The sequence below is a fragment of the Pristiophorus japonicus genome, chromosome Y (assembly GCF_044704955.1).
Source record: "Pristiophorus japonicus isolate sPriJap1 chromosome Y, sPriJap1.hap1, whole genome shotgun sequence".
Taxonomy (NCBI): Eukaryota; Metazoa; Chordata; class Chondrichthyes; family Pristiophoridae; genus Pristiophorus; species Pristiophorus japonicus.
The window spans coordinates 38,587,266-38,610,784 of record NC_092011.1 but is presented as its reverse complement, the minus strand read 5'-3'; the positions used below and the strand labels follow the sequence as shown (position 1 = coordinate 38,610,784).

Below are 23,519 nucleotides of genomic sequence, written 5' to 3'. Positions count from 1 at the left end.
GTGTGTGAGGTGGGGGTCTGGGGGTGTGTGTGTGAGGTGGGGGTCTGGGGGTGTGTGTGTGTGTGAGGTGGGGGTCTGGGAGTGTGTGAGGTGGGGGTCTGGGGGGGGTGTGAGGTGGGGGTCTCGGGGAGGTCTGGGGGTATGTGTGTGAGGTGGGGGTCTGGGTGTGTGTGTGTGAGGTGGGGGTCTGGGGGGGATGTGAGGTGGGGGTCTGGGGGGTGTGTGTATGTGTGAGGTGGGGGTCTGGGAGTGTGTGTGTGAGGTGGGGGTCTGGGGGGGGTGTGAGGTGGGGGTCTCGGGGAGGTCTGGGTGTGTGAGGTGGGGGTCTGGGTGTGTGTGTGTGAGGTGGGGGTCTGGGGGGGATGTGAGGTGGGGGTCTGGGGGGGGTGTGTGTGAGTTGGGTGCCTGGGGGGGGGGGTGTGAGGTGGGGGTCTGGGGGTGTGTGTGTGAGGTGGGGGTCTGGGGGTGTGAGGTGGGGGTCTGGGGGGGTGTGAGAGGTGGGGGTCTGGGGGGAGTGTGTGAGGTGGGGATCTGGGTGTGTGTGTGTGTGTGAGGTGGGGGTTGGGGGGATGTGTGTGTGGTGGGGGTGTGTGTGAGGTGGGGGTCTGGGGGTGTGTGTGAGGTGGGGGTCTGGGGGTGTGTGTGTGAGGTGGGGGTCTGGGGGGGGTGTGTGAGGTGGGGGTCTGGGAGTGTGTGTGAGGTGGGGGTCGGGAGTGTGTGTGAGGTGGGGGTCTGGGGGTGTGTGTGTGAGGTGGGGGTCGGGGGGGGTGTGTGTGAGGTGGGGGTCTGGGGGTGTGTGTGTGAGGTGGGGGTCTGGGGGGGGTGTGAGGTGGGGGTCTGGGGGTGTGTGTGTGAGGTGGGGGTCTGGGGGTGTGTGTGTGAGGTGGGGGTCTGGGGGTGTGTGTGTGAGGTGGGGGTCTGGGGGTGTGTGTGTGTGAGGTGGGGGTCTGGGGGTGCGTGTGTGTGAGGTGGGGGTCTGGGGGTGTGTGTGTGAGGTGGGGGTCTGGGGGTGTGTGTGTGAGGTGGGGGTCTGGGGGTGTGTGTGTGTGTGAGGTGGGGGTCTGGGAGTGTGTGTGTGAGGTGGGAGTCTGGGGTGTGTGTGTGTGAGGTGGGGGTCTGGGGTGTGTGTGTGTGAGGTGGGGGTCTGGGGGGATGTGTGTGAGGTGGGGTTCTGGGGGGTGTGTGTGTGTGAGGTGGGGTTCTGGGGGGTGTGTGTGTGTGAGGTGGGGTTCTGGGGGATGTGTGAGAGGTGGGGGTCTGGGGGATGTGTGTGTGAGGTGGGGGTCTGGGGGTGTGTGTGAGGTGGGGGTCTGGGGGTGTGTGTGAGGTGGGGGTCTGGGGGTGTGTGTGTGTGAGGTGGGGGTCTGGGGGTGTGTGTGTGTGAGGTGGGGGTCTGGAGGTGTGTGTGTGTGAGGTGGGGGTCTGGAGGGGGTGTGTGAGGTGGGGGTCTGGGGGTGTGTGTGAGGTGGGGGTCTGGGGGGGGGGGTGTGTGAGGTTGGGGTCTGGGGGGGTGTGTGAGGTTGGGGTCTGGGGGGGTGTGTGAGGTGGGGGTCTGGGGGGGTGTGTGTGTGTGAGGTGGGGGTCTGGAGGGGGTGTGTGTGTGAGGTGTGGGTCTGGGGGTGGGTGTGTCAGCTGGGGGTCTGGGGGTGGGTGTGTCAGCTGGGTGTCTGGGGGGTGTGTGAGGTGAGGGTCTGGGGGGTGTGTGAGGTGGGGGTCTGGGGGGTGTGTTTGTGAGGTGGGGGTCTGGGGTGTGTGTGTGAGGTGGGGGTCTGGGGGTGTGTGAGGTGGGGGTCTGGGGGGTGTGTGTGTGAGGTGGGGGTCTGGGGGGGTGTGTGTGTGAGGTGGGTGTCTGGGGGTGTGTGTGTGAGGTGGGGGTCTGGGGGGTGTGTGTGAGGTGGGGGTCTGGGGGATGTGTGTGTGAGGTGGGGGCCTTGGGGGGTGTGTGTGAGGTGGGGGTCTGGGGGGTGTGTGTGACGTGGGGGTCTGGGGGTGTGTGTGTGAGGTGGGGGTCTGGGGGATGTGTGTGTGAGGTGGGGGTCTGGGGGTGTGTGTGTGAGGTGGGGGTCTGGGGGTGTGTGTGTGAGGTGGGGGTCTGGGGGATGTGTGAGAGGTGCGGGTCTGGGGGTGTGTGTGAGGTGGGGGTCTGCGGGATGTGTGTGAGGTGGGGGTCTGGGAGGTGTGTGTGAGGTGGGGATCTGGGGGGTGTGTGTGAGGTGGGGGTCTGGGGGTGTGTGTGAGAGGTGGGGGTCTGGGGGTGTGTGTGTGTGAGGTGGGGGTCTGGGGGTGTGAAGTGGGGGTCTGGGGTTGTGTGTGTGAGGTGGGGGTCTGGGGGGTGTGTGTGTGAGGTGGGGGTCTGGGGGGTGTGTGTGTGAGGTGGGGGTCTGCGGGGTGTGTGTGTGAGGTGGTGGTCTGCGGGGTGTGTGTGTGAGGTGGGGGTCTGGGGGTGTGTGTGTGTGAGGTGGGGGTCTGGGGGTGTGTGTGTGTGAGGTGGGGGTCTGGGGGTGTGTGTGTGTGAGGTGGGGGTCTGGGGGTGTGTGTGTGTGAGGTGGGGGTCTGGGGGTGTGTGTGTGTGAGGTGGGGGTCTGGGGGTGTGTGTGTGAGGTGGGGGTCTGGGGTGTGTGTGTGTGAGGTGGGGGTCTGGGGGTGTGTGTGTGAGGTGGGGGTCGTCTGGGGGTGTGTGTGTGAGGTGGGGGTCTGGGTGTGTGTGTGAGGTGGGGGTCTGGGGGGGATGTGAGGTGGGGGTCTGGGGAGTGTGTGTGTGAGGTGGGTGTCTGGGGGGGTGTGGTGGGGGTCTGGGGGGTGTGAGGTGGGGTCTGGGGGTGTGTGTGTGTGAGGTGGGGGTCTGGGGGTGTGAGGTTGGGATATGGGGGTGGGTGTGAGAGGTGGGGGTCTGGGGGGGAGTGTGTGAGGTGGGGGCCTGGGTGTGTGTGTGTGAGGTGGGGGCTGGGAGTGTGTGTGTGTGTGTGAGGTGGGGGTATGGGGGGGGGTGTGTGTGGTGGGGGTCTGGGGGTGTGTGTGAGGTGGGGGTCTGGGGGTGTGTATGAGGTGGGGGTCTGGGGGTGTGTGTGAGGTGGGGGCTGGGAGTGTGTGTGTGAGGTGGGGGTTTGGGGGTGTGTGTGTGAGGTGGGGGTCTGTGGGGGGTGTGAGGTGGGGGTCTGGGGGTGCGTCAGGTGGGGTCTGGGGGTGTGTGTGAGGTGGGGGTCTGGGGGTGTGTGTGTGAGGTGGGGGTCTGGGGGTGTGTGTGTGAGGTGGGGGTCTGGGGGTGTGTGTGTGAGGTGGGGGTCTGGGGGGTGTGTGTGTGAGGTGGGGTCTGGGGGTGTGTGTGTGAGGTGGGGGTCTGGGGGGTGTGTGTGAGGTGGGGGTCTGGGGGGTGTGTGTGTGAGGTGGGGGTCTGGGGGGTGTGTGTGTGAGGTGGGGGTCTGGGGGTGTGTGTGTGAGGTGGGGGTCTGGGGGGTGTGTGTGTGAGGTGGGGGTCTGTGGGTGTGTATGTGAGGTGGGGGTCTGGGGGTGTGTGTGAGGTGGGGTCTGGGGGGTGTGTGTGTGAGGTGGGGGTCTGGGGGGTGTGTGTGTGAGGTGGGGGTCTGGGGGGTGTGTGTGTGAGGTGGGGGTCTGGGGGGTGTGTGTGTGAGGTGGGGGTCTGGGGGTGTGTGTGTGAGGTGGGGGTCTGGGGGGTGTGTGTGTGAGGTGGGGGTCTGGGGGGTGTGTGTGTGAGGTGGGGGTCTGGGGGGTGTGTGTGTGGGGAGGGGGTGAGGTGGGGGTCTGGGGGTGTGTGTGTGTGAGGTGGGGGTCTGGGGGTGTGTGTGTGTGAGGTGGGGGTCTGGGGGTGTGTGTGTGTGTGTGAGGTGGGGGTCTGGGGGTGTGTGTGTGAGGTGGGGGTCTGGGTGTGTGTGTGAGGTGGGGGTCTGGGGGATGTGTGTGTGAGGTGGGGGTCTGGGGGGTTTGTGTGTGAGGTGGGGGTCTGGGGTGTGTGTGAGGTGGGGGTATGGGGGTGTGTGTGAGGTGGGGGTCTGGGGGATGTGTGAGAGGTGGGGGTCTGGGGGGGTGTGTGTGAGGTGGGGGTCTGGGGGATGTGTGTGTGAGGTGGGGGTCTGGGGGTTTGTGTGTGAAGTGGGGGTCTGGGGTGGGTGTGTGTGAGGTGGGAGTCTGGGGGGGGTGTGTGTGTGAGGTGGGGGTCTGGGGGTGTGTTTGTGAGGTGGGGGTCTGGGGGGTGTGTGTGAGGTGGGGGTCTGGGGGTGTGTGTGTGAGGTGGGGGTCTGGGAGGTGTGAGGTGGGGGTCTGGGGGTGTGTGTGTGAGGTGGGGGTCTGGGGGGGGGGTGGGGGGTGTGAGGTGGGGGTCTGGGGGGTGTGAGGTGGGGGTCTAGGGGGTGTGAGGTGGGGGTCTAGGGGATGGGGGTGTAAGGTGGTGGTCTAGGGGATGTGTGTGTGAGGTGGGGGTCTGGGGAGTGTGTGTGAGAGGTGGGGGTCTGGGGGGTGTGTGAGGTGGGGGTCTGGGGTGTGTGTGTGAGGTGGGGGTCTGGGGGTGTATGAGGTGGGGGTCTGGGGGGTGGGGGTGTATGAGGTGGGGGTCTGGGGGGTGTGTGTGTGAGGTGGGGGTCTGGGGGTGTGTGTGTGAGGTTGCGGTCTGGGGTGTGTGTGTGAGGTGGGGGTCTGGGGGTGTGTGTGAGGTGGGGGTCTGGGGTTGTGTGTGTGAGGTGGGGGTCTGGGGGGAGTGAGGTGGGGGTCTGGGGTTGTGTGTGTGAGGTTGCGGTCTGGGGTGTGTGTGTGTGAGGTGGGGGTCTGGGGGGTGTGTGGTGTGTGAGAGGTGGGGGTCTGGGGGTGTGTGTGAGAGGTGGGGGTCTGGGGGATGTGTGAGAGGTGGGGGTCTGGGGTTGTGTGTGTGAGGTTGCGGTCTGGGGTGTGTGTGTGAGGTGGGGGTCTGGGGGGTGTGTGTGAGAGGTGGGGGTCTGGGGGTGTGTGTGAGAGGTGGGGGTCTGGGGGATGTGTGAGAGGTGGGGGTCTGGGGGACGTGTGTGTGAGGTGGGGGTCTGGGGTGTGTGTGTGAGGTGGGGGTCTGGGGGGTGGGGGTGTATGAGGTGGGGGTCTGGGGGGTGTGTGTGTGAGGTGGGGGTCTGGGGGTGTGTGTGTGAGGTGGGGGTCTGGGGGATGTGTGAGTGGTGGGGGTCTGGGGGTGTGTGTGAGGTGGGGGTCTTGGGGGTGTGTGTGTGAGGTGGGGGTCTGGGGGATGTGTGACGTGGGGGTCTGGGGGATGTGTGAGAGGTGGGGGTCTGGGGGTTGTGTGTGTGAGGTGAGGGTCTGGGGGTGTGTGTGTGAGGTGGGGGTCTGGGGGGGGTGTGTGTGTGGTGGGGGTTTGGGGGGTGTGTGTGTGAGGTGGGGGTCTGGGGGATGTGTGTGTGAGGTGGGGGTCTGGGGGGGTGCGTGTGAGAGGTGGGTGTCTGGGGGGTGTGTGTGTGAGGTGGCGGTCTGGTGGTGTGTGTGTGAGGTGGGGGTCTGGGGGTGTGTGTGTGAGATGGGGGTCTGGGGGGTGTGAGGTGGGGGTCTGGGGGATGTGTGTGTGAGGTGGGGGTCTGGGGGGGTGCGTGTGAGAGGTGGGGGTCTGGGGGGGGTGTGAGGTGAGGTTTGGGGGGGGGTGAGAGCTGGGGGTGTGTGTGTGAGGTGAGGGTTTGGGGGGGGTGTGAGGTGGGGGTCTGGGGGGGGGTGTGAGGTGGGGGTCTGGGGGATGTGTGTGAGGTGAGGGTCTGGGGGATGTGTGTGAGGTGGGGGTCTGGGGGATGTGTGTGAGGTGGGGGTCTGGGGGATGTGTGTGTGAGGTGGGGGTCTGGGGGTGTGTGTGTGAGGTGGGGGTCTGGGGGTGTGTGTGAGGTGGGGGTCGGGGGGTGTGTGTGAGGTGGGGGTCTGGGATGTGTGTGTGTGTGGTGGGGGTCTGGGGGTGTGTGTGAGAGGTGGGGGTCAGGGGGGTGTGTGTGTGGTGGGGGTCTGGGGGTGTGTGTGAGAAGTGGGGGTCTGGGGGGTGTGTGTGTGAGGTGGGGGTCTGGAGGATGTGTGTGTGAGGTGGGGGTCTGGGGTGTGTGTGTGTGAGGTGGGGGTCTGGGGGGTGTGTGTGTGAGGTGGGGTCTGGGGGGGTGTGTTTGAGGTGGGGGTCTGGGGGTGTGTGTGTGAGGTGGGGGTCTGGGGGTGTGTATGTAAGGTGGGGGTCTGGGGGTGTGTGTGAGGTGGGGGTCTGGGGGGTGTGAGGTGGGGGTCTGGGGGATGTGTGTGAGGTGGGGGTCTGGGGGGTGCGTGTGAGAGGTGGGGATTTGGGGGGGGTGAGGTGGGGGTTTGGGGGGGTGTGAGGTGGGAGACTGGGGGTGTGTGTGTGAGGTGGGGGTCTGGGGGTGCGTGTGTGAGGTGGGGGTCTGGGGGTGCGTGTGTGAGGTGGGGGTCTGGGGAATGTGTGAGAGGTGGGGTCTGGGGGTGTGTGTGTGAGGTGGGGGTCTGGGGGGTGTGTGTGAGGTGGGGGTCTGGGGGTGTGTGTGTGAGGTGGGGGTCTGGTGGGTGTGTGTGTGAGGTGGGGGTCTGGGGGTGTGTGTGTGAGGTGGGGGTCTGGTGGGTGTGTGTGTGAGGTGGGGGTCTGGTGGGTGTGTGTGTGAGGTGGGGGTCTGGGGGTGCGTGTGTGAGGTGGGGGTCTGGGGGGGGTGTGTGTGAAGTGGGGGTCTGGGGGGTGTGTGTGTGAGGTGGGGGTCTGGGGGGTGTGTGTGAGGTGGGGGTCTGGGGGTGTGTGTGTGAGGTGGGGGTCTGGTGGTGTGCGTGTGAGGTGGGGGTCTGCGGGGGGGGGTGAGGTGGGGGTCTGTGGGTGTGCGTGTGAGGTGGGGGTCTGGGGGGAGTGTGAGGTGGGGGTCTGGTGGTGTGCGTGTGAGCTGGTGGTGTGCGTGTGAGGTGGGGGTCTGGGAGTGTGCGTGTGAGCTGGTGGTGTGCGTGTGAGGTGGGGGTCTGCGGGGGGGTGTGAGGTGGGGGTCTGAGGTGTGTGTGTGTGTGGGTGTGTGTGAGAGAGGTTTTGGGGGGGGGGGCGGAGCAATATGTTCAGTCACTGCCCCTTCCTGCAGACCTCAGAGGGGTATGGGCTGAATGCAGTGGTTGGGGAGGGGAAGAGAGTGATGTTTAATGGGATCTTGCAGTGGCCACAATATTTGGGGAGTCTGGCGGGGTGTGAGGTGAGGTGTGAACAATATTACTGTACACATATCATCATCATCACGGGCAGTCCCTCGAACGAGGATGAGATTGTTTCCACGAGTTCACAGATGTTTCAATGAAGGACCCGATGTTCCAGTCCTGAACTCCAATTGAGGGGATGGAAGATGCCCGTGGGTGGATTGTTTTAACGTGGGGTGACCGTTGCACACCAGCCACCACACGGGGCTTGACAGAGCGAGGTCTTGGTCCAGTGGCAAAGGTTAACCAGGACGACTGGAGACCTGCTCTGCTGCGCGGACCCAGTGCGCCCACATATCGCACGAAGTGTGGGCTGTCCCTGGGCCCTCGCCTCGTCTGGGCCCCGAACCCTCATCTGTCGCACCTCCGCCACCATCTCTCGCCGCTCCTCCGCCACAAACACTCACCGCATCTCGCCACAAACACTCACCGCATCTCGCCACAAACACTCACCGCTCATCCGCCCCCACCTTCCCACTCCTCTGCACCTGGGCCCCGCCGATATTCCCGCCCACGTTGCAAAACGGCGAGCAGGGTTTTGATGACGCCGCTCAGTCGCCCATCTCAAAATTGTCGCACGCTTGGAGCAGCTCGTGCTGGAGGGTGAAGTAGCATGCTGCCCCAGCTCTTTCTACTTGCCGACCTGTGGAGCTGTTCTCTCTTATGAGGGGGCTCGACAAGGTGGATGCAGAGAGGATGTTCCCACTGATGGGGGAGACTAGAACTAGGGGGCATGGTCTTAGAATTAAGGGGCCGCCCATTTAAAACTGAGATGAGGAGTAATTTCTTCTCTCAGAGGGTTGTAAATCTGTGGAATTCTGTGCCCCAGAGAGCTGTGGAGGCTGGGACATTGAATATATTTAAGGCGAGAGATAGACAGTTTCTTAAACGATAAGGGGTTATGGGGAGCGGGCAGGGAAGTGGAGCTGAGTCCATGATCAGACCAGCCATGATCGTATTAAATGCGGAACAGGCTTGAGGGGCAGTATGGCCGACTCCTGCTCCTGTTTCTTATGTTCTTAGTAGCAACGTGTCTTTGATGTTTAATGGGATCTTGTAGTGCCCACAATATTGGGAGCCCCTGCCCTTCTAATCCCTACTTTACAAACAGTGCAGTGTTGTGTCCAGTGGTTTTGGGATGGGGGTGGGAGGGAAAGAGAGAGAGAGAGAATACTGGCAATGGGAGTAGAGTTTTCTGTCATTGGCGGTTTAATGGGATCTTGCGGTGCACAATATTGGGCCTCCCGATCGCCACTCCCCTTTCCTACATCACAACAGCGGTTGGGGAGTGAGTGCTGTCAATGGGGGAAAAGTGTCTTCGTCAGTGTCTCAGTGGGCAGCACTCTCGCCTCTGAGTCTGAAGGTTGTGGGTTCAAGCCCCACTCCAGGGACTTGAGCACAAAAATCGAGGCTGACACTCCCAGTGCAGTGCTGAGGGAGCGCCGCACTGTCGGAGGGGCGGTACTGAGGGAGTGCCGTACTGTCGGAGGGGCAGTACTGAGGGAGCCCCGCACTGTCGGAGGGGCAGTGCTGAGGGAGCGCCGCACTGTCGGAGGGGCGGTACTGAGGGAGTGCCGTACTGTCGGAGGGGCAGTACTGAGGGAGCGCCGTACTGTTGGAGGGGCAGTACTGAGGGAGTGCCGCACTGTTGGAGGGGCAGTACTGAGGGAGCGCCGTACTGTCGGAGGGGCATTACTGAGGGAGCACCGCACTGTCGGAGGGGCGGTACTGAGGGAGTGCCGCACTGTCGGAGGGGCAGTACTGAGGGAGTGCCGCACTGTCGGAGGGGCAGTATGAGGGAGTGTCGGAGGTGCCAGATGGGTAGTCGCTCTTGTAATGTCGGGATCTTGTACGTTCCTCTGAGAGGACAGGCGGGGCCCTAGGTTTAACGTCTCATTCGAAAGACGGCCCCTCCGACAGCGCGACGCTCTCTCAGCACCGCCCCTCCAACAGCGCAGTACGGCCCTCACTCAGTACTGCCGCTCCGTCAGTACTGCCCCTCCGACAGTGCGGCGCTACCTCAGTACTGCCCCTCCGACAGTGCGGCGCTCCTTCAGTACTGCCCCTCCGACAGTGCGGCACTCCCTCAGTACCGCCCCTCCGACAGTGCGGCACTCCCTCAGTACTGCCCCTCCGACAGTGCGGCACTCCCTCAGTACTGACCGTCCGACAGTGCTGCGTTCCCTCAGTACTGCCCCTCCGACAGTGCGGCGCTCCCTCAGTACTGCCCCTCCGACAGTGCGGCACTCCCTCAGTACTGCCCCTCCGACAGTGCGGCGCTCCCTCAGTACTGCCCCTCCGACAGTGCGGCGCTCCCTCAGTACTGCCCCTCCGACAGTGCAGCGTTCCCTCAGTACTGCCCCTCCGACAGTGCGGCGCTCCCTCAGTACTGCCCCTCCGACAGTGCGGCGCTCCCTCAGTACTGCCCCTCCGACAGTGCGGCACTCCCTCAGTACCGCCCCTCCGACAGTGCGGCGCTCCCTCAGTACTGCCCCTCCGACAGTGCAGCACTCCCTCAGTACTGCCCCTCCGACAGTGCGGCGCTCCCTCAGTACTGCCCCTCCGACAGTGCGGCACTCCCTCAGTACTGCCCCTCCGACAGTGCAGCACTCCCTCAGTACTGCCCCTCCGACAGTGCGGCGCTCCCTCAGCGCCGCCCCTCCGAGTGTTGGCCTGGATATCGTGCTCGAGTCCCTGACACGAGACTTGAATCCAGGGCAGGAATGCTCTCGCTCGCTCCTACCACACCAGGGCTGATGTCTCTGTACTGTTTTGTAGACGCGCTCGAATTCTCTGATTGTATTCTGACAGCTCGTCTCTTCCCCAGAACAAGTGGTGCCATTCAAGTCGCACTCAAATCTCCCGGCATTGCAGTTACCAACTGGAGACTTTATATTCTCGACCAACGCCATTTGTCAGTGAGTAAAAAACGTGCCTTTGCTCGGAGGATAAAATCCACATTGGGAATAGTCTGCTCATCCGTGCCTTTGTTGCCTCCACACTTGACTATTCCAACGCGCTCCTCGCTGGCCTCCCACATTCTACCTGACGTAAACTAGAGGTGATCCAAAACTCGGCTGCCCCCGTGTCCTAACTCGCTCCGAGTCCCGCTCACCCATCACCCCCTGTGCTCGCTGACCCCGTGTCCTAACTCGCACCCAGTCCCTCTCACCCATCAACCCCTGTGCTCACTGCCCCCGTGTCCTAACTCGCACCCAGTCCCACTCACCCATCACCCCCTGTGCTCACTGACCCCGTGTCCTAACTCGCACCAGGTCCCGCTCACCCATCAACCCCTGAGCTCGCTGACCTACATTGGCTCATGGTTAAGCAACGCCTCCATTTCAAAATTGTCATCCTTGTTTACAAATCCCTCCATGGCCTCCTTGCCCCCTCCCTATCTCTGTAACCTCCTCCAGCCCCGACACCCCTCCCTATCTCTGTAACCTCCTCCAGCCCCGACACCCCTCCCTATCTCTGTAACCTCCCCCAGCCCCTACACCCCTCCCTATCTCTGTAACCCCCTCCAGCCCCTACACCCCTCCCTATCTCTGTAACCTCCTCCAGCCCCTACACCCCTCACTATCTCTGTAATCTCCTCCAGCCCCTATACCCCCCCCCCCCCCCCCCCCCGAGATATCTGCACTCCTCTAATTCTGCCCTCCTGAGCATCCCTGATTATAATCGCTCCACCATCGGTGGCCGTGCCTTCTGTTGCCTGGGCCCCAAGCTCTGGAACTCCCTCCCTAAACCTCTCCGCCTCTCTACCTCTCTCTGCTGCTTCATGACGCTCCTTAAAACCGACCTCTTCCTGCGCTAATATCTACTTATGAGGCTCGGTGTCAAATATTTATTGCATAACACTCCTGTGAAGCGCCTTGGGACATTTCACCACGTTGAAGGCGCTATATAAATAAAAGTTGTTGAGTCCCTGTCTGTTTCTCGGGCGATCTTTTGTCAACAGGTATCTGTTTACGCTCAGTGGAAAGGAGCCAAGTGACGCAACCAATCAGTGGTTGGAATGGGAAGCGACACAGTTGCAGGTGAGTGTGCCAGCTGGCGGGGGGTGGGAGCAGGTGTGTGGGGGGACGCGGGGAGAGAATATGGACATGGCGGGAGGGGTGGTGTGGGGAGTATGATGCATTCTCACGACATCACTAACAAACACACGCTCATCATCACAGGCAGTCCCTCGGAATCGAGGAAGACTTGCTTCCACTCTAAACACGAGTCCTTAGGTGACTGAACAGCCCAATACGGGAACCACAGTCCCTGTCACAGGTGGGACAGATAGACGTTGAGGGAAGGGGAGGGTGGGACTGGTTTGCCGCACGCTCCTTCCGCTGCCTGCGCTTGGTTTCTGCACGCTCTCGGCGACGAGACTCGAGGTGCTCAGTGCCCTCCTGGATGCACTCCCTCCACTTAGGGCGGACTGGTCTTTGGGCCAGGGACTCCCAGGTGTCGGTGGGGGATGTTGCACTTTATCAGGGAGGCTTTGAGGGTGGTCCCTTGTAACGTTTCCTCTGCCCACCTTTGGCTCGTTTGCCCGTGAAGGAGTTCCGAGTAGAGCGCTTGCTTTAGGAGTCTCGTGTCTGGGGCATGCGGACAATGTGGCCCTGCCCAGCGGAGCTGTGGTCAGTGCTTCGATGCTGGGGATGTTGGCCTGGTCGAGGACGCTAACGTTGGTGCGTCGGTCCTCCCAGGGAATTTGTAGGATCTCGCGGAGACATCGTTGGTGGTATTTCTCCAGCGACTTGAGGTGTCTACTGTACACAATAGCTGTCATACAGAAACTGACCTCTTGTGACTTTGTAAGGGACTTTGGCTGGGGGAGGGGAGGGGAGGGGAGGCATGCATTTGGGCTGGGGGCAGGTGTTTGAGAGGCTTTTCCTGGGAGCTCTGTCCTCTCTGTGACTGCTTGCAGGTGAGTTCTGAAGTCAGAATGGCTCGAATTGCACTTTGCAAAGTCACTCAGAACTTGGGCTGGGCGGTTCCAATTGCACACTCCAGAGAAACTTCTGGGTGTGGCTTATCCTCCCCTTGGACCAATCAGCAAATCAGGTCATGTGATAATGGAGTGCTATTCAGCCAGGAACACAGTGCAAATAAGCCCGTCTTTATTATTTATATCAGAAGATGCATTACATCAGTAGTCCACTAGGTGGAGCTCGCTCTTACACTTATAAGAACATAAGAAATAGGAGCAGGAGTCGGCCATTCGGCCCCTCGAGCCTGCTCCGCCATTTAATACGATCATGGCTGATCCGATCATGGACTCAGCTCCACTTCCCCGCCCGCTCCCCATAACCCTTCACTCCCTTATCGCTCAAAAATCTGTCTATCTCCGCCTTAAATATATTCAATGTCCCAGCCTCCACAGCTCTCTGGGGCAGAGAATTCCACAGATTTACAACCCTCTGAGAGAAGAAATTCATCCTCATCTCAGTTTTAAATGGGCGGCCCCTTATTCTGAGACTACGTCCCCTAGTTTTAGTTTCCCCCATCAGTGGAAGCATCCTCTCTGCATCCACCTTGCCAAGCCCCCTCATTATCTTATATCTTTTGATAAGATCACCTCTCATTCTTCTGAATTCCAATGAGTATAGGCCCAACCTACTCAACCTTTCCTCATAAGCCAACCCCCTCATCTCCGGAATCAACCGAGTGAACCTTCTCTGAACTGCCTACAAAGCAAGTATATTCCTCCTTAAATACAGAGACCAAAACTGCACGCAGTACTCCAGGTGTGGCCTCACCAATACCCTGTACAGTTGTAGCAAGACTTCCCTGCTTTTATACTCCATCCCCCTTTGCAATAAAGGCCAAGATTCCATTGGCCTTCCTGATCACTTGCTGTACTTGCATACTAACCTTTTGTGTTTCAGACACAAGGACCCCCAGGTCCTGCTGTACTGGATCACTATTCTATCATAAAATGACATAGAGCCACTGGAAAAAGTACAAAATAGATTTACACAATAACAGAACTGAGGGTTATAACTATCAGGGAAAACTGACAGGTGACCTAATAGAGGGCTTTAAAATTATTGAAGGGGTTTCGATAGGGTAGACATAGAGACAGTGTTTCCACAAGTGGATCCACGGCACGACCCTGGACAACGTGGACCATTTCCCATACCTCGGGAGCCTATTATCAACAAGGGCAGATATTCACGACAAGATCCCGTGCGCCAGTGCAGCCTTCGGCCGCCTGAGGAAAAGAGTGTTTGAAGACCAGGCCCTCAAAACTGTCGCCAAGCTCATGGTCTACAGGGCTGTAGTAATACCCACCCCCCTGTATGGCTCAGAGCCATGGACCATGTACAGTAGACACCTCAAATTGCTGGAGAAATACCACCAACGATGTCTCCGCAAGATCCTGCAAATCCCCTGGGAGGACAGACGCACCAACGTTAGTGTCCTCGACCAGGCCAACATCCCCAGCATCGAAGCACTGACCACACTCGACCAGCTCCGCTGGGCAGGGTCACATTGTCCACATGCCCCAGACATGAGACTCCCAAAGCAAGCGCTCTACTCGGAACTCCTTCACGGGCAAACAGGCCAAAAGGTGGGCAGAGGAAACGTTACAGGGACCACCCTCAAAGCCTCCCCGATAAAGTGCAACATCCCCGACACCTGGGAGTCCCTGGCCAAAGACCAGTCCGCCCTAACTGGAGGAAGTGCATCCGGGAGGGCGCTGAGCACCTCGAGTCTCATCGCCAAGAGCGTGCAGAAACCAAGCGCAGGCAGCGGAAGGAGCGTGCGGCAAACCAGTCCCACCCTCCCCTTCCCTCAACGTCTGTCTGTCCCACCTGTGACAGGGACTGTGGTTCTCGTATTGGACTGTTCAGTCACCTAAGGACTCGTGTTTAGAGTGGAAGCAAGTCTTCCTCGATTCCAAGGGACTTCCTATGATGATGATGTTTGCACTTTGTGTGTGTGTGTGTGTGTGTGTGTGTGTGTGGGGGGGTGCATGGGAGAGACCAGAACTAGGGGGCCATCAATATCAGACAGTCACTAATCTATCCAATGGGGAATTCAGGAGAAACTTCTTTTCCCAGAGCGGGGTGAGAATGTGGAACTCGCTGCCACAGGGAGGGGTTGAGGCGAATAGTATCGATGCAATTTAAAGGGAGGCTGGATAAACACATGAGGGAGAAGGGAATAAAAGCAGGGAAGTCCTGCTACAGTTATACAAGGTATTGGTGAGGCCACACCTGGAGTACTGCGTGCAGTTTTGGTTTCCATATTTACGAAAGGATAAACTTGCTTTGGAGGCAGTTCAGAGAAGGTTCACTCGGTTGACTTATGAGGAAAGGTTGAGTAGGTTGGGCCTCTACTCATTGGAATTCAGAAGAATGAGAGGTGATCTTATGGAAACGTATAAGATTATGAGGGGGCTTGACAAGGTGGATGCAGAGAGGATGTTTCCACTGATGGGGGAGACTAGAACTAGGGGGCATGGTCTTAGAATAAGGGGCCGCCCATTTAAAACTGAGATGAGGAAGAATTTCTTCTCAGAGGGTTGTAAATCTGTGGAATTCTCTGCCCCAGAGAGCTGTGGAGGCTGGGACATTGAATATATTTAAGGCGGAGATAGACAGATTTTTGAGCGATAAGGGAGTGAAGGGTTATGGGGAGCGGGCGGGGAAGTGGAGCTGAGTCCATGATCGGATCAACCATGATCGTATTAAATGGCGGAGCAGGCTCGAGGGGCCGTATGGCCCACTCCTGCTCCAATGATGAATAGAAGGATATGGTGATGGGGTGAGATGGAGGGGGCTCGTGTGGACCACACACACTGACACACACCGGTTGCGCTGAATACAATTTCTGTGTAATTTTATGGGAGAGGATTACATCTCCACATTCACAATGCTGTGTGTCTCGTCCCAATTTCCGGCACAGCTCGGACTGGGTTGGTCCAAACGTTGTTAACTGTTTCACGGGAGTTCTGATTTTTGTTCTGCTGCCCGTCGTTTTTGTCCCGGGACACTCTCGTCGATTCACGGAACCTCTTGCGTGTTTTCAGCCGGCGATGCAAACGGCACTGCACGCTACGCTGGTGCAGGGCAGGAGCAGCAAGGAGGCCATCGTGGCGGTGAGGAAGCAGCTGTCCCACCTGGACCGGGCGCTGACCGATCGGGCGACGCCCTGCGTCACTTCGGTAAGTTCAGCCGCGACCTGCGGCAACTCGGCGGGACGTCAGAACGTAAGAAATAGGAGCAGGAGTGGGCCATACGGCCCCTCGAGCCTGCTCCGCCATTTAATGCGACCATGGCTGATCCGATCATGGACTCAGCTCCACTTCCCCGCCCGCTCCCCATAACCCTTCACCCCCTTATCGCTCAAAAATCTGTCTATCTCCACCTTAAATATATTCAATGTCCCAGCCTCCACAGCTCTCTGGGGCAGAGAATTCCACAGATTTACAACCCTCAGAGAGAAGAAATTCCTCCTCATCTCAGTTTTAAATGGGCGGCCCCTTATTCTAAGACCATGCCCCCTAGTTCTAGTCTCCCCCATCAGTGGAAACATCCTCTCTGCATCCACCTTGTCGAGCCCCCCTCATAATCTTATACGTTTCCATAAGATCACCTCTCATTCTTCTGTATTCCAATGAGTAGAGGCCCAACCTACTCAACCTTTCCTCATAAGTCAACCCCCTCATCCCCGGAATCAACCGAGTGAACCTTCTCTGAACTGCCTCCAAAGCAAGTATATCCTTTCATAAATACGGAAACCAAAACTGCACGCAGTACTCCAGGTGTGGCCTCACCAATACCCTGTATAACTGTAGCAAGACTTCCCTGCTTTTATACTCCATCCCCCTTTGCAATAAAGGACAACAGTTTGAGAACCTTCTCTGAACTGCCTCCAATGCAAGTATATCCTTTCGTAAATATGGAGACCAAAACTGCACGCAGTACTCCAGGTGTGGCCTCACCAATAACCTGTATAACTGGAGCAAGACTTCCCTGCTTTTATACTCCATCCCCTTTGCAATAAAGGCCAAGATTCCATTGGCCTTCCTGATCACTTGCTGCACCTGCACACTGACCTTTTGTGTTTCGTACACGAGGAGCCCCGAGTGCCTCTGTTCCGCAGCGGGGAGTTTGGGGCAAGGAGAAGTTTGCGGAGGGAGAGAGGGAGGTGGAAAGCCGACCAGCCAGCGGCGTGACGGATCAGTCGAGTCTGACGGTAGCAAGAGGCACAGATGAGGCTCTCAGCAGCAGCCGAGCGCTCGCTCGCGCCATTGTCACCTTTCTTGTCGTCGGGGAAATGTGCAAGAACCGTTTGGTTCTCCGGTGCTTGGGCTTGATTCTGAATTTACAGGCAACTCTCGGTGATCCGCGCACGGATGCATCGGCCTCTATTGTAACGGTTGGTGAGGCCACACCTGGAGTATTGCGTACGGTTTTGGTCTCCGTGTGTGTGCGCGCGCGCGCTGTTGCAGCCGCTGTCTCCCGTGCTGCCGCTGGCCTTCGGAGTCCTTTCGGCCCCGGAAGGCAATGCTCTCCGGAACCCCGGAGCTCAACAATCTCCTCCTCGAGGTCACCTGCATGCATGCTGGTAATGTCCGTACTTAACTGCCTTGTTACTGTTTGTAGCCGATTGCAGTGTCTATCTATTCGTTGAAGTTTTAACTTTATAATGTCCACTCGCTCTAACGGAGAAATCGTTTACCCGGCATAGCCCAATCCCCGAGTGAGTATAGGAGCAGGGAGGTCTTACTGCAGTGTACAGGGCCTTGGTGAGGCCTCACCTGGAATATTGTGTTCAGTTTTGGTCTCCTAATCTGAGGAAGGACATTCTTGCTATTGAGGGAGTGCAGCGAAGGTTCACCAGACTGATTCCCGGGATGGCAGGACTGACATATGAAGAAAGACTGGATCGACTAGGCATATATTCACTGGAGTTGAGAAGAATGAGGGGGGATCTCATAGAAACATATAAAATTCTGACGGGACTGGACAGGTTAGATGCAGGAAGAATGCTCCCGATGTTGGGGAAGTCCAGAACCAGGGGTCACAGTCTAAGGATAAGGGGTAAGCCACTTAGGACCCAGATGAGGAGAAACTTCTTCACCCAGAGAATTGTGAACCTGTGGAATCCCCTACCGCAGAAAGTTGTTGAGGCCAGTTCGTTGGATATATTCAAAAGGGAGTTAGATGTGGCCCTTACGGCTAAAGGGATCAGGGGGTTATGAGAGAAAGCAGGAATGGGGTACTGAGGGAATGATCAGCCATGATCATATTGAATGGTGGTGCAGGCTCGAAGGGCCCAATGGCCTGCTCCTGCACCTATTTTCTATGTTTCTATGACCCGGATAATCGAGAGTTGCCTATATAATTCATTGATGTGGGCGTCGCTGGCAAGGCCGGCATTTATTGCACTTCCCTAATCGACCCCTTGAGAAGGTGGTGGTGAGCCGCCTTCTTGAACCGCTGCAGTGGTGAAGGTGCTCCCACAGTGCTGTTAGGAAGGGAGTTCCAGGGACTCAGAAATAATGAAGGGTGGAGGGGGTTGCTGTAATACTAAGGGAAAGAACTTGTGCTACAGTTTATATAAAGCTCTGATCAGACCCCATCTGGAGTAACTGCGTTCAGTTCTCGGCTCCGCATCTCAGGAAGGATATATCGGCCTGGGAGGGGAGGCAGTGCAGATTCACCAGAATGATACCCGGGGGGGTTAAATGGGTCAGTGGGTAGCACCCACGCCTCTGAGTCAGAAGGTTGTGGATTCAAGCCCCACTCCAGGGACTTGAGCACAAAAATCTAGGCTGACACTCCCAGTGCAGTGCTGAGGGAGTGTCGGAGGGGCAGTACTGAGGGAGCACCGCACTGTCGGAGGGGCGGTACTGAGCGAGTGCCGCACTGTCGGAGGGGCGGTACTGAGGGAGTGCCGCACTGCGCAGTCGGAGGGGCAGTACTGAGGGAGTGCCGCACTGTCGGAGGGGCAGTACTGAGGGAGACGTACTATCGGAGGGGCAGTACTGAGGGAGTGCCGCACTGTTGGAGGGGTGGTACTGAGGGAGTGCTGCACTGTCGGAGGGGCGGTACTGAGGGAGTGCCGCACTGTCGGAGGGGCGGTACTGAGGGAGCGCCGCACTGTCGGAGGGGCAGTACTGAGGGAGCGCCGCACTGTCGGAGGGGCGGTACTGAGGGAGTGCCGTACTGAGGGAGTGTTGGAGGGGCAGTACTGAGGGAGCGCCACACTGTCGGAGGGGCAGTACTGAGGGAGCGCTGCACTGTTGGAGGTGCCGTCTTTCAGATGAGGCTTTAAACCGGGCCCCCCGTCTGCCCCCTCAGGTGGACATAAAAGATCCCACGGCACTGTTTCGAAGAAGAGCAGGGAGTTATCCCCAGTGTTCTGGGGCCAATATTTATCCCTCAATCAACATAACAAAAAAACAAATGATCTGGGTCATTATCACATTGCTGTGTTTGGGAGCTTGCTGTGCTCAAATTGGTTGCTGTTTCCCACATTACAACAGTGACTGCACTCCAAACGGTACTTCATTGGCTGTAAAGCGCTTTGAGACGTCCGGTGGTCGTGGAAGGCGCTATATAAATCCAAGTCTTATAAGGAATAAATTATGAGGGAAGGTTGCACAGACGTGGGCTTGTGTTCCCTCGAGAGTAGATCATCAATGTGCGATCTGATCGAGGTGTTCGAGATGATTTGATGGTTTAGTTGGAGAGAGAGAGTGAAGCTATTTTGTCTGGTGGGGGGAGTCTAGAACAAGGGGGCAGGAGCGCGTAACCTTAAAATTAGAGCCAGGCCGTTTGGGGTGATGCCAGGAGACACTTCTTCACACAATGGGCGGAGGAAGTGTATCGCGACATAATTCTGTATTTATTTCAAGGATCTATGTCCGAGTCGGGATTGTGTGTGTGTGTGTGTGACTGGGAGGGGAACGTGGAGCTGGTGGTGTTCCCATGCGCCTGCTGCCCTTGTCCCTCGAGGCGGTAGAGGTGGCGGGTTTGGGAGGTGCTGCCGAAGAAGCCTTGGCGAGTTGCTGCAGTGCATCTTGTAGACGGTGTGTGAAAAGTGGCTGATATTCATACCTAATCACCCCCCCTCCCACCGCGCCCCCCCTCCAGTGCGATTTTTGAGTGGTAACGTGCGGCTCCTGTGATCTCTTGCAAGGACACCGTGACTGTCGCAGATGTCGTTCTCTGGGGAGCTCTGTACCCACTTCTTCAGGACGCTTCGTGCCTCCCAGGTACCGTTCCGTTCCGTTCCGTTCCTCGGTCGTGTTGTGTTCTCCGCGAAGCTGCCACATGCACCGCCCCACCTAGTGGGGGGAGGTACGCAGCTGCAGGCGTGACCGGTGTCACAGAATGGTGGCATGCGCGCTCGGTCAGCCGGGCTCGGTGTGTAACACTCTCTGAGTCAGAACGTTGGTGGGTTCAAGTCCCCACTCCAGGGACTCAAGCCCTGTCAACCGCCCCTCCGACAGTGCGGCGCTCCCTCAGTACGGCCCCTCCGACAGTACGGCGCTCCCTCAGTACTGCCCCTCCGACAGTACGGCGCTCCCTCAGTACTGCCCCTCCGACAGTACGGCGCTCCCTCAGTACTGCCCCTCCGACAGTGCGGCGCTCCCTCAGTACGGCCCTCCGACAGTACGGCGCTCCCTCAGTACTGCCCCTCCGACAGTACGGCGCTCCCTCAGTACTGCCCTCCGACAGTACGGCGCTCCCTCAGTACTGCCCCTCCGACAGTGCGGCACTCCCTCAGTACGGCCCCTCCAACAGTGCGGCGCTCCCTCAGTACGGCCCCTCCGACAGTGCGGCGCTCCCTCAGTACTGCCCCCTCCGACAGTGCGGGCGCTCCCTCAGTACTGCCCCTCCGACAGTGCGGCGCTCCCTCAGTACTGCCCCTCCGACAGTGCGGCGCTCCCTCAGTACGGCCCCTCCGACAGTGCGAGCTCCCTCAGTACTGCCCCTCCGACAGTGCGGCGCTCCCTCCGTACCGCCCCTCCGACAGTGCGGCGCTCCCTCAGTACTGCCCCCTCCGACAGTGCGGCGCTCCCTCAGTACTGCCCCTCTGACAGTGCGGCACTCCCTCAGTACTGCCCCTCTGACAGTGCGGCACTCCCTCAGTACTGCCCCTCCAACAGTGCAGCACTCCCTCAGTACTGCCCCTCTGACAGTGCGGCACTCCCTCAGCACTGCCCCTCCGACAGTGCGGCACTCCCTCAGTACTGCCCCTCCCGACAGTGCGGCGTTCCCTCAGTACTGCCCCTCCGCCAGTGCAGCGCTCCCTCAGTACTGCCCCTCCGCCAGTGCAGCACTCCCTCAGTACACTCTTCGCGACTGTTAACCGTCCCTTTAACGTGTTTTCTTTTTCACCAGAGGACTTCGCGGCGGTGCGCGAGTGGTTTCAGCGTATGAGCAGCACGGGAGCCTGCCTCAAAGCCGTGGCCTCTGTCCTCGAGGGAAAGGGTGTGCAGATCTTCAAAGCCTACCTACAGAAACAGCCGACTCCTGCACCGTTGCCTGAGAAACCAGCCTCCAACGAAACAGAGGTACCAGCGTGTGCGCACGCGATTTACTTGCTCCACTCCATCTCCTGCTATCCCTGTCCCAACATCAGGAACAGGAGGAGGCCATTCAGCCCTCGAGTCTGTTACATTCGGAACAGGAGGAGGCCATTCAGCCCCTCGAGTCTGTTACATAGGAACAGGAGGAGGTCATTCAGCCCCTCGAGCCTGTTACATTAGGAACTGGAGGAGGCCATTCAGCCCCTCGAGCCTGTTACATTAGGAACTGGAGGAGGCCATTCAGCCCCTCGAGCTGTTACATTAGGAACTGGAGGAGGCCATTCAGCCCCTCGAGCCTGTTACATTAGGAACTGGAGGAGGCCATTCAGCCCCTCGAGCCTGTTACATTAGGAACAGGAGGAGGCCCATTCAGCCCCTCGAGCCTGTTACATTAGGAACTGGAGGAGGCCATTCAGCCCTCGAGCCCTGTTACATTAGGAACAGGAGGAGGCCATTCAGCCCCTCGAGTCTGTTACATTAGGAACAGGAGGAGGCCATTCAGTCCCTCGAGTCTGTTACATTAAGAACAGGAGGAGGCCATTCAGCCCCTCGAGCCTGTTACATTAGGAACAGGAGGAGGCCCATTCAGCCTCTCGAGGCCTGTTACATTAGGAACAGGAGGAGGCCATTCAGCCCCTCGAGTCTGTTACATTAGGAACAGGAGGAGGCCCATTCAGTCCCTCGAGCCTGTTACATTAGGAACAGGAGGAGGCCATTCAGCCCCTCGAGCCTGTTACATTAGGAACAGGAGGAGGCCGTTCAGCCCCTCGAGCTGTTACATTAAGAACAGGAGGAGGCCATTCAGCCCCTCGAGCCTGTTACATTAGGAACAGGAGGAGGCCCATTCAGCCTCCTCGAGCCTGTTACATTAGGAACAGGAGGAGGCCATTCAGCCCCTCGAGTCTGTTACATTAGGAACAGGAGGAGGCCATTCAGTCCCTCGAGCCTGTTACATTAGGAACAGGAGGAGGCCATTCAGCCCCTCGAGCCTGTTTACATTAGGAACAGGAGGAGGCCGTTCAGCCCCTCGAGCCTGTTACATTAAGGAACAGGAGGAGGCCATTCAGCCCCTCGAGCCTGTTACATTAGGAACAGGGAGGAGGCCGTTCAGCCCCTCGAGCCTGTTACATTAGGAACAGGAGGAGGCCATTCAGCCCCTCTAGCCTGTCGGAGGGGCAGTACTGAGGGAGCGCCGCACTGTCGGAGGTGCCATCTTTCAGATGAGCCGTAAACTGAGGCCCCTTCTGCCACCTCAGGTGGACGTAAAAGATGCCATGCACTATTTCGAAGGCGAGCAGGGGAGTTAACCCTGGTGTCCTGGTGCCAATATTTATCCTTAGCATAACAAAAACAGATGATCTGTGTCATTATCACATTGCTGTGTGTGGGAGCTTGCTGTGCGCAAATTGGCTGCCGCGTTTCCCACATTACAACAGTGGCTACACTCCAAAAGTACTTCATTGGCTGTGAAGAGCTTAGAGATGTCCGGTGGTTGTGAAAGGCGCTATACAAATGCAAGTCTCTTCTTCCTGAGTAGAGATTTCTCGGGGCGCGTGGATTCGGGGGATTTATAGCTCGGGTCTGGGAGGGGGGAAATCGCGAGCCTGTAGAAATTTTACGCCTTTTATCTTGCAGGATAGGAGATGTAGTTGATCGCAAGGTCACGGAGGAGGTCCAAGCAGCGGAGGATGCGTGGTGTCTTGGATTGGCCGGGCTACCGAAACCCAGGCAGATCCATCACCCAATGTGAGCACCTCGGTGCGCTCACTGTTGTGCCTGTTCCATCGTGTGCGGCAGGTTAGGGTTGGTGGAGGGAGTGCCGCACTGTCGGAGGGGCAGTACTGAGGGAGCACTGCACTTTCGGAGGGGTGATACTGGGGAGCGCCGTACTGTCGGAGGGGCAGTACTGAGGGAGCACCGCACTGTCGGAGGGGCAGTACTGAGGGAGTGTCGGAGGGGCGGTACTGAGGGAGCGCCGTACTGTCGGAGGGGCAGTACTGAGGGAGCACCGCACTGTCGGAGGGGCAGTACTGAGGGAGTGCCGCACTGTCGGAGGGGTGGTACTGGGGGAGCGCCGCACTGTCGGAGGGGCAGTACTGAGGGAGCCCCGCACTGTCGGAGGGGCAGTACTGAGGGAGCACCGCACTGTCGGAGGGGCAGTACTGAGGGAGCGCCGCACTGTCGGAGGGGCAGTACTGAGGGAGTGCCGTACTGCACTGTCGGAGGGGCAGTACTGAGGGAGCGCCGCACTGTCGGAGGGGCAGTACTGAGGGAGCGCCGCACTGTCGGAGGGGCAGTACTGGAGGAGCACCACCATTTTTCTCCCTCCTTTTTTTGTACAAAATATAAAGCGTGTATCCTTTCCATCCTGCAGCCCCTCAATCTCGTTCACTCTGCTATATTTGCATTTGCAGTTTGCCGAAGAAGAAGGAAAGGAACCTACTGATCACCAGTGCCCTGCCTTATGTCAACAATATCCCTCACCTGGGCAACATCATCGGCTGTGTGTTGAGCGCAGATGTTTTTGCCAGGTAGGAGAGACAGCGAGGGAGATGGCAGGGCGGGGGGTGCGGGGAAGAGAGGGAGAGAGAGTGAGAGGGAGAAAGAAAGAAAGAAAGAGAGGGGGGGGAAAGAGCGCGCGGGGAGTGAGAGGAGGGGAGAGAGGGCGTGGGGATTGAGAGGAGGGAGAGAGAGGGCGTGGGGAGCGGGAGAGGAGAGAGAGCGGGAGAGGAGAGAGAGCGGGAGAGGAGAGAGAGCGGGAGAGGAGAGAGAGCGGGAG

General features: G+C 59.0%; 1 protein-coding gene across 1 annotated transcript in view; it reads left to right on the top strand.

The window, feature by feature from the left end:
- LOC139241093 (methionine--tRNA ligase, cytoplasmic-like) overlaps positions 1-22,393 on the top strand; it is a 30,033-nt gene extending 7,640 nt beyond the window's left edge. Inside the window, exons 2-7 of the mRNA XM_070869782.1 lie at positions 10,016-10,106; positions 11,153-11,231; positions 15,224-15,358; positions 19,345-19,420; positions 20,553-20,725; positions 22,376-22,393. Coding sequence (XP_070725883.1) covers positions 10,016-10,106; positions 11,153-11,231; positions 15,224-15,358; positions 19,345-19,420; positions 20,553-20,725; positions 22,376-22,393 — 572 coding nt within the window. The remainder of the gene's footprint in view (positions 1-10,015; positions 10,107-11,152; positions 11,232-15,223; positions 15,359-19,344; positions 19,421-20,552; positions 20,726-22,375) is intronic.
- The last annotated feature ends 1,126 nt before the right edge of the window (positions 22,394-23,519 follow it).